Source organism: Pinus tabuliformis, chromosome X (genome assembly GCF_031772625.1).
Source record: "Pinus tabuliformis cultivar Carrire ecotype Pingquan chromosome X, CPIR1, whole genome shotgun sequence".
NCBI classification, from domain to species: Eukaryota; Viridiplantae; Streptophyta; class Pinopsida; order Pinales; family Pinaceae; genus Pinus; species Pinus tabuliformis.
In genome coordinates, this window is record NC_142308.1 from 361,083,113 (window position 1) to 361,098,162 (window position 15,050).

Below are 15,050 nucleotides of genomic sequence, written 5' to 3' on the forward strand. Positions count from 1 at the left end.
TGAAAGCGCTAAACTGACAACCACATAAACCTATTGTAAACAAAAACAAACTTAAACTTTGAATGTCTTCTTTGCTCTTTGCATCTGAACTTCTGAAGCACCATTCAATAGAATAGAAACAACTAAAGATAAACAGAATTACCTTCCCTTTCGTTCCAGCAACATGGATAACTTTCAGTTGGGACAGAGATTCCTCCAAGTCTAGTATCTACAAAAACGAAAATAATGAATTAACATTAGTCCACTGTGATCTACAGTATGGATGATGCTGACTTACATCCATGGCATTATTAGATAAAATGAAAAGGTCTGTTTCCTGACTGCAAAATGCATATGATAAGAAGAGAGTGATATTGGAAATCAATGACTCTAGGACACATAATGTGAATCCTGGAACATATTTTTTTTTGGATGTTGCCATGCTCCCACCCTCCAATGTACAGGTGAGAATGAGATCTCTAGTACCTTGCCAGCCCCAATCAACAATTAGCTCATGAACAGCCCATATCAACAATTGGCTTATCAAGAGCAAACACGTCACAAGTAGGATTTAAGTGCAAGTGGGCAGGACAACAACTTCCCCTCTCTACCACTCAAGTTCAAGCTAGATCCAATTGAAGAATCATGAAACACATATCTGCAGAAACCTGAGACATTTCCAAGTTAATCAAGGCCAAATTCCCTCTGTTGGATAAATCAACCATTGGAAGGACACATAAGCAAAAGTCACTGGGGGAAATGCAGTAACTGATGAGAGCAGTTGGGTCCCCTTTTGCATTGTTTGGGCACTCAATTAGGAAATGTATGTTATGCAGTTATTAAAGAATTTAATATCAACCTTGGTTGAGAACACTGTGATAAACTTGGTCCAAATCTCTTATTTACTGTGTTTTTTCGTTATGAGTGAAATTCTATATTTTCAGCTGTGTTTAAGGGGCATTAAGGAGTTCCATGAATGGTGACAAGTTACAACTGGGAATAATGCAACATATGAATATGTAATGAATTAGACTGAAATTAGAAAGTCATATAACCAAATAATGAACTGCTTCTTGTCAATCTGTATTTATTTTGTGTCAAAGAAGAAGACAGCCCTCCACAAGTTTTCTCTGTATTGGATCCTGAAAATAGGCTGAATATTTCTAGCACATTTATGCATTTGGAAGCTCCATCTTTTCCTCTTCGACACGTACAAGCTATAATCTGTAAAGAATCCAACTGCAGAAAAAATTCTCAATATTGGAATGCACACATGGACCTCTTTGGCATTCTAAGGAATTGAAGTATTGAGCAAGTTGAATGATAATATTTCCATGAAAGTTGATTATGCTAGTCTTAAGATGATTCCATTCATTTTCAAATCCTGTATATTTTTGGTTCTGGCTTGATCATCCCGAATGTCACTCTAAATTATGGCATCAGAAGCTTCAAGCAACTAACATTCAGTTTTATTCTCATAGTTGGCTTCTTATAAATCAGGTTGTTGGTCTACCAAGACTTTGACATTATACATGGTAAACTACAGTAACCTTGAGAACAAATTGATCACTTATATTCCTTTAGATTTGCCCAGGTAGACTTCAGGGTTAACAAACTAGCACTGATGCCAAGTTGCAATGGCAATTCAAGAAGCAAGCAATTCTAAAAAGTAATTACTACAATGTTCTGTAAGTAGGTAAAATGAACCAAATAACTGTGTTTCCTGTAAGTTCTAGATATCCCTTTTTGGGAAGCAAATTCGGCAGCTTTGTCAAGAAGATGAACAAGGGATGCCAGTGGAAAAGCTGTAGCCATGAGGACTGATCACTGAATCTCAATGGACTCTTTGGTTAAACATTCAATGAAGACTTTACAAATATGGAGGATCTAGCTGTGCCCATTGCATTACCAAACTTGCAGCAGCCCTTTGAATTGGAGATAGAAGCGAGGGTCTGCTACAGGAGTGGTCTTGATGCAAGGAGGAAGGCTTGTATGCTACCATTCTGAAGTGTTTCATGGGGCGATTCTCAACTACCCTACCTATGACAAGGACCTCTATGCCCTGGTACAAGCTATCTAAAAATGGGAACACTATTTGATGGAAAAAGAGACAGTCATCGACATAGATCACTAGCCACTACAATACTTACAGGCCCAGAGTAAGTTACAACAGACCATATATTACAAGTGGATGGAGTTTTTACGGAAATTTCATGTAGTGATCAAATACAACAAGGGCAACACAAACAAGTTGGCTGACATGTTTTCAAAGCCACCCACATCAAATATTATAATTTTGGAAACTCTCATGCACATAAAGCCTTTCACCCATGATGCATACAGAGAGGCGTATATAGAGGATGGGGACTTCAAGGAGGTGTTTCAATAGTTGTAGAGCCAAATTCATGTAGACAATGGAGATAGCACAGTTGACTATCATCTCCAAAATGAGTTGCTCTACAGATTGGATAGGCTATGCATTCCTAAAGGTGAGTGACTGCAACTAATCACAGAGGCTCACACCTCCAAGATTGTAGGGCATTTTGGTGTAGGGAATATAGTTGCCAATTTGCAAAGGTATGTGTACTGGTCTAGAATGTAAGAAGATGTAGCTAGGTTCATAAGAAAATGTATGCTTTGATGTACTAGCAAGCCTAGTAACAAGAAACAAAGTCTATACCATCCCTTCCCTGTACCCACTCATCCTTGGGAAAGAATTTTCATGAAATTTATCAGAGATTTACCAACAATTAGGAAGGGACATGATTACATATCCATGGTAGCTGACAACTTTAGCAAGATGTGCTTTCTCATGCCCTATAAAAAGATCATCAACAAGCAAGAAACAACACACATGTTCCTTGGACATATATGAGTGCACATTGGGATACCAAGAAGCATTGTTTCAGATAGGGACATTAAACGTTTCAATGCATTTTGGACTACCTTGAGGGAGAAGATGGACACAAAGTTGAAGAGGTCTACAACATTTCATCCAGAGACAGATGGGAAAACAAACATAGTCAATAGGATGGGTAAATAAGGATGCAAACCCATATCCACTGGGATGGGTAAATAAGGATGCAGCGCTGAAGGTAACAAAATAGTGCAAAATTAGAATTGTTATCAGTATTGATTTTATTGATGAAGTAGATCTGGATGTGGTTCCCTTGATATATGTGGAGTCGTGTTTGGGAGTCCATACATGTACGTGCGTGATGCAATATTCATGAGGAGAGCTAACTAGTACCGGCTCATTAAGGATGGAAAATCATTCATCATCAATGCGCACAAAGGCAAGTCGAAAATTTCACTGGTAAGTGCCAACCAAGCCAAGAAATTGATCAGTTCCAACAAAAAGTATGTTTTGTTGTTTTCAAGAGAAAGTCAATCTGAAGAGGAGTCAATAAGAGGCAAGGCATCCCTGGAGGGGTGTACTAAGAAACAAAAACAAAAATTGGAGGAGTTGTTACAAGCATATAAGGATGTGTTCCAACAGCATAAAGGGTTACCACCTAAGAGAGAAGTGAGCATGAGATCCAGCTATTGCCAGACTCCCCATTGCCAAATATTGGGTTGTACAGGCATTCTATTATAGAAGCAAGTGAGGTGAAGAAACATTTGTAGCAACTGTTGCAACAGGGTGTCATTTGACCGAGTATATCACCATGTGGGTCACCCATCATCATTGTGCTAAAGAAAGATGGGACTTGGCAGATGTGTATAGATTACAGGGCGTTGACTAAAATCACGCTCAAGAATAGATACCCGTTGCCCAGGATAAACAATCTGCTAGATCAGTGGCAGCAAGCAAAGTATTTCACCAAGCTGGACTTGAAGTCTGCATATCACCAGGTTTGAGTCAAAGAAGAAGATACATGGAAGACCTCCTTCAAAAATAGGCAAGGTTTGTATAAGTGGTTAGTTATGCCATTTGGCCTATGTAATGCACCAACTACATTTATGAAATTAATGAATGATATATTGCACCCTTTTATAGATTCATTTGTTATTTTCTATCTGGATGATATACTAGTATATAGTGTTACCTGGGAGGAGCATATTTCACATTTGACACAAGTGTTGGAAACATTGAAGAAGCACCAGTTGCTAGCAAATCTCAAGAAGTGTGAGTTTGCGCAGCAGTCTTTGGTGTATTTGGGGTATGTGATCAGTGGAGGAGAGTTGAAGATAGATCCTTCCAAGATGGAGGCCATCATGAAATGGTCGGTGCCTACTAATGTTTCTGAGGTCAAGAGTTTCATTGGGGCAGCACAGTACCTGAGGAAATTCATAGCCTCATTTTCAGTGGTAGCAGCACCGCTCCACGCCATAACAACAAGTGGCAAGATTTTCCAGTGGGGAAAAGGTCAGCAAAAGGCTTTCGAGGAGTTAAAGAAGAAGATCAGTCAAGCACCAATTCTGGCATTACCAAACTTGCAGCAGCCCTTTTAAGTGTAGACAGATGCGAGTGGGTATGCTATGGGAGTTGTCTTGATGCAAGGAGGAAGGCTTGTTTGCTACCATTTTGAAGTATTTCATGGGGCAGTTCTTAACTACCCTACCTACAATAAGGAGCTCTATGCCATGGTGCAAGTTGTGAAGAAGTGGAAGCACTATCTGATGGGAAAGGAGATAGTAATCCACATAGATCACTAGTCGTTACAATACTTGCAGGCCCAAAGTAAGCTACAGCAAACCAGGCATTACAAGTGGATGGGGTTTCTACAACAGTTTCATTTGGTGATCAAGTATAAGAAGGGCAGCACAAACAAGTTGGCCGATATGCTTTCAAGGCCACCCACATCAAAGATTACAGCTTTGGGGACTCTTATGCACATGGAATCATGGATCCATTCACCCATTATGCATACAAAGAGGCATATTCAGAAGATGAGGACTTCATGGAGGTGTATCAGCAATTGTAGAGTCAGAGTCATGTGCACGATGGCGACAACACCATTGACTACCATCTCCATGATGGCTTACTCTATAGGTTGGATAAGCTATGTGTTCCTAAAGGTGAGTGTTTGCAGCTGATTAGAGAGGATCACACCACCAAGGTTATAGGGCACTTTGGTGTAGGGAAGACCGTGGCTAACTTTAGAGGTATGTGTATTGGCCCAAGATGTAAGAGCAAGTAGCTAGGTTCATAAAAGGATGCATGCTTTGTTGTACCAACAAGCCTAGCAACAAGAAATAAGGTTTATATCATCCCTTAAATGTACCTACTTGTCCTTGGGAAAGCATTTCCATGGACTTTGTGGGAGGTTTACCAACAACTAGGAAGGGACATGACTACCTATTCATGGTAGTTGACAGGTTCAACAAGATGTGTGTTCTGATGCCCTGTAAAAAGACCATCAGCGGACAAGAAGTAGCAAACTTGTTCTTTGGACAGGTCTGGGTGCACTTTGGGATACCAAGGAGCATCATTTCAGACAGGGACAAGATTTCTTAGTGCATTTTGGACTACATTGTGGGAGAAGATGGACACAAAGTTGAAGAGATCTACAGCATTCCATCCACAGACAGATGGGCAGACAGAAGTAGTCAACAGGACTTTGGTGCAGCTTCTGAGGGGATACAACCAGAAGCATCTGAAGACCTAGGATGAAAATTTGGTATATATACAACATTCTTATAATAGAGCAATCCACACTTCTACAAGAAAGTCCCCATTTGAGACTTGTTTTGGATATTTGCCACCTTCACCTTTGGATATTGCATATGGGCAGCAAGGAGAAGTGAGGGAAGATCTTACAGGAGATGCTTTGAGGGCTGAAAAATTTATAGAGAAGATTAGGTAGATCCATATACAGGTACAGGAAACACTGCAGAAGTCGCAGGAGAAGTATAAGGCCAAGCATGATCAACACAGAACAGAGAAATCATTCAAGGTGGGAGACAGAGTATGGCTACAGTTGAACAAGGAGAGGTTGCAGGGGCCTGGTAAGAAAATCAAGGCTCTAAGGTATGGTCCCTTTGAGATACTGGAAACGTGGGTGATAATGCCTATCGACTCAATTTACCACCATATATGCGCATTTACTCAGTTGTGAATGTAGAGAATTTGAAAATTTGGTGCCCTTGCACCATAGCTTTGCCACCAAATATCTACAACAAAATAATGAAATAAAAAATTCAAAAACTTAAAACATAATTAAACTTTCAAATAAAAGTTACATAATTGAATTTAAAAAAAATAGAATTATAAGTAAGGAAATTCTAAATTGAAAATTCTAATTCCTAATGAGTGATGACTTGTCACTTACATGGAATGAAGAGGGTCCTTTCCCTAATAGCATCATCAAAGCCAAATAGGCCAACACAATCCTGATAATACTGTATTTTGCGATTGATTTTGCTACGAAGCTCAGGATCAGGTACCATCCTATGAATACAGGAATGGAGCCCTTCCATCACCTCGCCATCAAAATCACAGCCGCATTTGTATGAAAATGTGGGGTTGAGGAAGAGTGTTGCTGCATGAATAGGTCGATGAAGCAACTGTCCACCAACTATCAATCACATCCCATAACATCATCTACCTATCAAGGCCAACAGAACCCTTGTCTACATAATAAGAACGAATGGCCTCCTTGGCCCTATCCATGCCCTCATACAAATAAGCCATTGCAGGCTTCTCTCCATCTACCAATCTGAGAATCTTTACTATAGGTTCACTAACTGAGCATGCTTCTTCTACTCCACGCCAAAACGTCTCAGAGTACACCATTTTTGCAATGGCTTTCCCGTCCTGTCTCCTGTTGTATCTACAATTACGCCAGTCATCAGACACAAACATTTGCTTCAACTCGAACTGACATCGAAGCAAAGACTGAAGAGTAATAAAGTTTGTGGCAAAACGTGTGATCGCAGGACGCCGCAACTCCTTGTTTCTAGTGAACCTCCTCATGAGGCTAAGAACAAAAGCATGGTTATAAATAAACTTGGGGACGCTCCTAGCCATATCAACCGCCTCCTTGATGAAGGAGAGTTTCCCCATATCCTCAAGCAACAAATCGAGACAATGTGCTGCACACGGAGTCCAGAACAATGTGTGATGCCTCTCCATAAGCATCTTGCCGGCAGACACATAATTAGCTGCATTGTCTGTTATGACTTGCACCACATTCTGCACACCAATCTCCCGAATGAACCCATCTAACAACTCACATATCATTGCTGCATCTTTGATATGTTCTGATGCATCCAACAATTTAATAAACATGGTACCTTTAGGACAATGTACCAAGAAATTTAGAAGGGTCCTACCCTTCCTATCTGTCCAACCATCAGACATCACTGTGCATCCAGTAACTTCCCATGTTCTTTTCAACTCCACCAATCTAGAGTTGATGTCCTGCTTTTCTGCTTGAAAAATTGGCCCTCACAACTCCTCATATGTAGCACTTTTGTACCCTGGGCCCACAACAGCAATAGCATCACACATTGGCTGCCAAAATGGATTGGTTTTGGTGATGCTCAGAGTTAAGTCGCTCCAGAAAATACACCTCCCCATGACTCTATCTGCTTCTTGCTTCTCCTTTTTTTTAACAAGCGATTTTATGCCAGGTTGTGATCCATGTCCTATTTGTGGAACAAAAAATGATGACCTCGCACTAGCAGTAGCAGGTCATGATGTGCCAGCTATGGAGCCCTCCCCCCACCACCCTGAACATCAAAATTAGGAGAAGATATCCCGAAAGATCTACCTGCACGTTCAGCCTTGTTTCTTTCTGTCTCTTCCTTCTTTTTTGTATAAGCTCCAGACTAGAAACTGTACATATCCCAACATCATGTCCACTGAGTCTAGCTAGATGGTATTTTAGTCGTGTAACCCCTCCTGTCATCCTGGTCCCACACAATTTGCATGTAAGATATGCCCGATTTGTCCCACCATCAGGGTTCCCATACTCCCAAAATGGGTCCAAGGCTTTTGGCATATTTGAATTTTGTAGTGGGCTAACTCAAACCTAGGGCACCAAAAAAAAATTGGAATTAATAACTTAATAAGTAATAACTACATCATTTTACAAAATAGTTTTTTTCTACATTATTTGCAATTTTGCAATGTGAATTCAATGGAAAACCATAAATGTAAATAAGAGGGTGGTGTATTTGAAAGTTTAAAAAAAAATGGAGTTTGCTCTCCAAATATGGAGAAAAGTTAAAACTTAAAACCCTTGCATTTGCTCATGGGCATGAAAATCTTTTCAAATGGAAAAAAAACAAGCAAAATGATTGTAGGCAAATAGGCAAGCAAGAACAATCCTAAAACTAACAAAAAATTCATTAACATAGGGGTTTATTTGAACATACTTTTTAATGGAAGAAATGAAATTGTCTCACTGTTCTTCAAGCTTAGATCAACAAAATCTTCATTGTTGGTGGCAATAATAGCTATTCAACGCTCAAACCCTCCTTGGCAGCAAGCACATAGCTCTCCCCTTCCTTCTCCAGCAATCAAAAATGAAAATGATTGAAAAAAAACAAAATCGGACTTTTATAGCCGCGCAGAATTTTTTGACTGTCGCTAGGCGATTTTTTGCATCGTCACGTGATATTTTGCCGATATATTGCCGATATCTCATAAATATCACGATATTTTCAGGAGCCAAAAATATCACGATATTTTCTCGGCGATATTTCGGCGATATTATATACACTGGATCATTATATTGCTTTTCATCTATCTCGATGCATTTGGAGTGGAAAAAGTGGAGGAATCAGCTCACAGGACCCAGTTTGGCAAAACGGGGTCTAAAACCTTTTGGGAGTGTTTTGAGGCATCAAACGACAATTTTTGGGGGTAAAACATTACCGGTTCAGCGCAAAACCTTTTCATGTTATTCTACACAGAGACCTTTCCAACGGCGCAAGAAGCGCGTCAATTAAAGTCTGTATGCAAAAGTTATGGCACTTAGAAGTTGACCTTCCTGTTTTCACACCTATAGTTCAGGAGGATGTCACATCAGCCCCCACTATTCATGGAAAAGGGGCTACCCACGTGTTTGTTATGTAAAAGACTCTAGAAGAGTCCATTTTGTAACTTTAGTTAAGAGTTGATGTAGTCAAACTTAACCATTAGTAGGCTATCGGGTTTTTTATAACCATGCCACTAGGAGGAAGAGGCATTTGATTCTTTCGAGAGCATTTTGTTCCATAGCTGAGCAAAGATAGCCAAGAGAGATAGGAGGTAGAGCACACAGAGAGAATTTGTACTCTATAGCATCCCATGGGCCATAGGCATTACTTCTTTGTACCTGCAGCCATATTTCCAGACAAAGAAAGAGAGCGAAGCGGTCTCACCTTCCAGCTAGGTTTTTCTCCCTAAAGGGTTTCCCATAGAGCATATCTTGTGTCTTATGTATGTGTGAGTTTATTTTTTCATTCTCTACTTTTCTGCATAATTTATATTCACATGCATGCACTAATTACAGTTAAATCCACAGATTTTAAAGTTTAATAAACTATGATAGTGTAAAATTTCAGTATTTTTAATATATTAATATCAGATTTGTTGTGATGAACTGTTCAGTGGAATATCCACTGCAGTTTACAAATCATTCCAACAGTTGAATCTCAAGTTTTGCCAAGCCCTAGCTCAACTACCATTCTCCCTAGTTTTCCTTTGGTTAATAGCTTCATTAAGGATCATTGCATTTAAATATCAAGTCAAATCTAATCTCTTTGATCCTTTTCTTCTCCCTCACTTGGTCAAGACCTTTTGTTTGAAGTTTCACCCTAAATCCTTGACCTCGTTTGGGTCTGCTAGGGTTTCTTTGTGGTCCCACAACCTTGTCACTCCAATTTCACAAGGATTGCTTAGAAAACCTTATTCTCTTAGGATTCTTAGGTCTAAGGCACTTTATATCAAGAAATACCCTCAACCCTAGGTCTAGGTTTTCCTTTAGCCCCTCTTGGAGAGCCACACATCTTGCTTCTAAAGTAAGCAACCCTTATCATCCAAGTCTCTCCTTTGAATAGGCTCTTGAAATCACTACCTTCATATCATTGACATATCATTCTTAGTGATTTCCCTCATACTAGGACTCCTCCCATCAGTGAAAGTCCGTAAAGAGCATGGAGATTTAGCATAGGTGACAGTGTGTTATTGCTCCATTGTTGTCACTTGACCTAGGAGTTGCTCTATAAGAACCCCTCCTAAGACCCCTACTAGATTGAGCGGTAACAGGTTACATATGGAGCAAATACTTCAAATCACTTGCACGAAAAGCACACACAAAAACAATGAATCCCTCATACAATCAGTAAAGGCTTACAGCCCAAAGAATCCCAATAAAGAAACCCACGAAACCCTCAAACACTCATGACTGCTCCTCAAATCCGAAAATTACCGAGAATGAGATGTGAATTACTTCATGGCTTCAATGAGATCAATCCCCTGTATTTATAGAAAAGATTAGACTCCAATGAATCGCAATAGAGAAACCCACAAAACCCTCAAATATTCAAGAATGCTCCTCAAATCTGAAAATTACAGAGAATGAGATGTGAATTACTTCATGGCTTCAATGAGATCGATCCCCTGTATTTATAGTGAAGATTAGGCCTTTAGGGGGGGCGACTTATGTGAAAATTCCTAAACCGAAATCCCTACTACAGTAAACTGATGTTACTTCTCCTCCTTGTTTAATCCATGCAAGTTATTTACGATGTTCTATTGTAAATATCGAAGTAAATACAACTACAGCCTTCACTTAATTAAATTATATGTGGAAACAAGAAACTGAACAAGAAATAGATATAACACAATGACACCATTATTTTTGGACAAAAGTCACCGGAAAAACCCAATGCGGGAAAACCGATGCAGCAACTCTGATGGTTTTTATTATTATGCAGTGATAAATCTAAGTACAATTCATTGGAAGTCCAATTGGCTATCCGATACAGAAAGAAACTGGACAAAACAATTAGTGAGATGATCTCACCCTATCACTAGAAGAATCTGACCCTGATCTCGCTGGAAGGAGGGTCTGCGTCCCTTCTATGTCAACGTCTGTGCAGATCTGCGTCAACCCTACTCAATCTCTGCATCACCTTTGCTAGGGACTGCAGTGCTCTTCCTCTGGATACTCTACTGCCTAGAAACTTCGATTTTCAGCCTCTCGGTCTCACACCCCAGCTCCCGGCTTCTGAAACTCAATTCCTCGGCAAGAATTCAACCTCCCTCTAAGCTCTGCACTACCACAGCGTCAGCTCTGTGTCAGCCTCTCTCTAGATGTTGTTCTTCCCTCTCTACCTTGTACTCTCCAGCCCACGAAAACTTCCCTCTTCGAAATACGATCTCTACCCCTCACTGCAAAATATCAATTTGAAATTCTCTATGGCAGTTGCTCTGCTTTAGACAATCGATCTTCTGATCTTCGCTCGATGTGTTCTCCAAGTGCCCATCAAGCCTTCTCTTATAACCCTCTCGTTGATCAATCAACAGTCTAGATTAGATTCTTATCAATGGCTAGGATCATATTGACTTGATCTCTGCCTTCTTCTAGAAGTTTCACCCACAATTTAGATTAATACCCATTAATTATTTTAATTTCCTAAGTTTAGACTTAGGGACCCATTAAAAATAAGTAGTTATTTTAATAAAATTGTCTCCCAGTGGAATTTCCCAAAACGATTTCTAGGTATTGGATAATGCATGTGTCTAAGCCTCCTTGCAAATTTTGAGACTTAAAGCACATCTGATGCTATCAAAAATCAACACTCCCTCTTAGCGAAGAATGTGCTCCAGCAATGCAACTTGTTGAAGCATCACCATGTTCTGTAACGTCTCCTTTTGCGCTGCTGATGTTTGACATCCTGTCCACAAACTTCTGCGCAAATGTTGCATTTGTATTGATGTTGACCCTGCCACTGTCAACACTGCATCCATATTGCAACTACCTCTCAATTCTACATCCGTGTTGTTGTTGATAATATTGCCAAAAATATAGCGATATTTCCGAAATATCGCCGATATTTCGGCAAAATATCGAGCGACGATTGAAAAAATCGCCTAGAGACAGTAAAAAAAAATTGCGTCGCTTATAAAAGTCCGATTTTGGTTTTTTTTCAATCATTTTCATTTCTGATTGCTGGAGAAGGAAGGGGAGAGCTATGTGCTTGCTGCCAATGAGGGTTTGAGCGTTGCATAGCTATTATCGCCACCAACAATGAAGATTTCGTTGATCGAAGCTTGAAGAACAGTGAGACAATTTCATTTCTTCCATTAACAGGTATGTTCAAATAAACCCCTATGTTAATGAATTTTTTGTTAGTTTTAGGATTGTTCTTGCTTGCCTATTTGCCTACAATCATTTTGCTTGTTTTTTTTTCCATTTGAAAAGATTTTCATGCGCATGAGCAAATGCAAGGGTTTTAGCTTTTTAACTTTTCTCCATATTTGGAGAGCAAACTCCATTTTTTTTTAAACTTTCAAATACACCCTCTTATTGTCATTTATGGTTTTCCATTGAATTCACATTGCAAAATTGCAAATAATATAGCAAAAAAACTGTTTTGTAAAATGATGTGGTTATTACTTATTAAGTTATTAATTCCAATTTTTTTTTGGTGCCCTAGGTTTGAGTTAGCCCACTACAAAATACAAATATGCCAAAAGCCTTGGACCCATTTTGGGAGTATGGGAACCCTGATGGTGGGACAAATCGTGCATATCTTACATGCAAATTGTGTGGGACCAGGATGACAGGAGGGTTTACACGACTGAAATACCATCTGGCTAGACTCAGTGGACATGATGTTAGGATTTGTACAGTTTCTAGTCCGGAGCTTATACAAAAAGCTCTTGAGGCAATTGATGAAAAAGACAGAAAGAAGGAAGAGATAGAAAGAAACAAGGTTGAATGTGCAGGTAGATCTTTCGGGATATCTTCTCCTGATTTTGATGTTGAGGGTAGTGGGAGGGGCTCCACAGCTGGCACATCATCACCTGCTACTGCTAGTGCGAAGTCATCATTTTTTGTTCCACGAACAGGATATGGAGCACAACCTGGCATAAAATCGCTTGTTAAAAAAAGGAGAAGCAAGAAGCAGATAGTCATGGGGAGGTGTATTTTCTGGAGCAACTTACCTCTCAGCATCACCAAAACCAATCCCTTTTGGCAGCCAATGTGTGATGATATTGTTGTTGTGGGCCCAGGGTACAAAAGTGCTACATATGAGGAGTTGCGAGGGCCAATTCTTCAAGCAGAAAAGCAGGACATTAACTCTAGATTGGCGGATTTGAAAAAGACATGGGAAGTTACTGGATGCACAGTGATGTTTGATGGTTGGACAAATAGGAAGGGTAGGACCCTTCTAAATTTCTTGGTACTTTGTCCTAAAGGTACCATGTTTATTAAATCATTGGATGCATCAGAACATATCAAAGATGCAGCAACGGTATGTGAGTTGTTAGATGGGTTCATTCAGGAGATTGGTGTGCAGAATGTGGTGCAAGTCATAACAGACAATGCAGCTAATTATGTGTTTGCCGGCAAGATGCTTATGGAGAGGCATCGCACATTGTTCTGGACTCCATGTGCAGCACATTGTCTCGATTTGTTGCTTGAGGATATGGGGAAACTCTCCTTCATCAAGGAGGTGGTTGATATGTCTAGGAGCATGCCCAAGCTTATTTATAACCATGCTTTTGTTCTTAGCCTCATGAGGAGCTTCACTAGAAACAAGGAGTTGCAGTGTCCTGCGATCACACATTTTGCCACAAACTTTATTACTCTTCAGTCTTTGCTTCAATGTCAATTCGAGTTGAAGCAAATGTTTGTGTCTGATGACTGACGTAATTGTAGATACAGCAGGAGACAGGATGGGAAAGCCATTGCAAAAATGGTGTACTCTGAGATGTTTTGGCATGGAGTAGAAGAAGCATGCTCAGTTAGTGAACCTATAGTAAAGGTTCTCAGATTGGTAGATGGGGAGAAGCCTGCAATGGCTTATTTGTATGAGGGCATGGATAGGGCCAAGGAGGCCGTTCGTTCTTATTATGCAGATAAGGGTTCTGTTGGCCTTAATAGGCAGATGATGTTATGGGATGTGATTGATAGTCAGTGGACAGGGATGCTTCATCGACCCATTCATGCAGCAGCACTCTTCCTCAACCCCGCATTTTCATACAAATGCGGCTTTGATTTTGATGGCGAGGTGATGGAAGGGCTCCATTCCTGTATTCAGAGGATGGTACCTGATCCTGAGCTTCATAGCAAAATCAATCGCGAGATACAGTATTATCGGGATTGTGTTGGCCTATTTGGCTTTGATGATGCTTTTAGGGAAAGGACCCTCTTCATGCCACGTAAGTGACAAGTCATCACTCATTAGAAATTAGAATTTTCAATTTAGAATTTCCTTACTTATAATTCTATTTTTTTTAAATTCAATTATGTAACTTATATTTGAAAGTTTAATTATGTTTTAAGTTTTTGAATTTTTTATTTCATTATTTTGTTGTAGATATTTGGTAGCGAAGCTATGGTGCAAAGGCACCAAATTTGCAAAAATTGGCCATACGAATCTTGAGTCAAACATGTAGCTCTTTTTTGGACCCTCGCCGATATTTTGCCGATACTGATATTTTCAACACTGGTTGGCACTGCCACTGCCAACTATATCTGCATTACAACCTTCTCCAACTGTTGTTGCTACTGCATCAACAACGGAAAAGAATCCCAAATTATTGAACTAGTGTTCAGTATGATGCATCTCACTGCTAGAGTTTGACTGTTGGTAGTCTCTACACTAATCCTCTAAAGCCTCTGCACTGTTGTTGACCTCTGCTCTGTGCCATCTGCACTGCTGCCAACTCTGCTCTGCACTGCTAAGTCTCTGGCACTACTAGCCACTACAATTGTCACTCTGGTGCTCCTCCATGCCAACTGACACTGGCCCATCCTGCTACTTTTGATCTAGGCTCTCATAGCAAGGAATTGATCCAAGAGGTGGGCTCCTCAAGCATCCTGCCCAATTTGTAGCTCTTTGAGTCTACAACTCCATATCGCCCCACCTCACCCTTGGAGGTATGGCTGCCAACATGGCGA

General features: G+C 40.1%; 1 protein-coding gene across 1 annotated transcript in view; it reads right to left on the minus strand.

The window, feature by feature from the left end:
- The window catches only part of LOC149139996 (folylpolyglutamate synthase-like), a 237,692-nt gene that overhangs the window by 205,998 nt on the left and 16,644 nt on the right, over positions 1-15,050 (minus strand). The window contains exon 4 of the mRNA XM_089447929.1: positions 143-208. Coding sequence (XP_089304055.1) covers positions 143-208 — 66 coding nt within the window. The remainder of the gene's footprint in view (positions 1-142; positions 209-15,050) is intronic.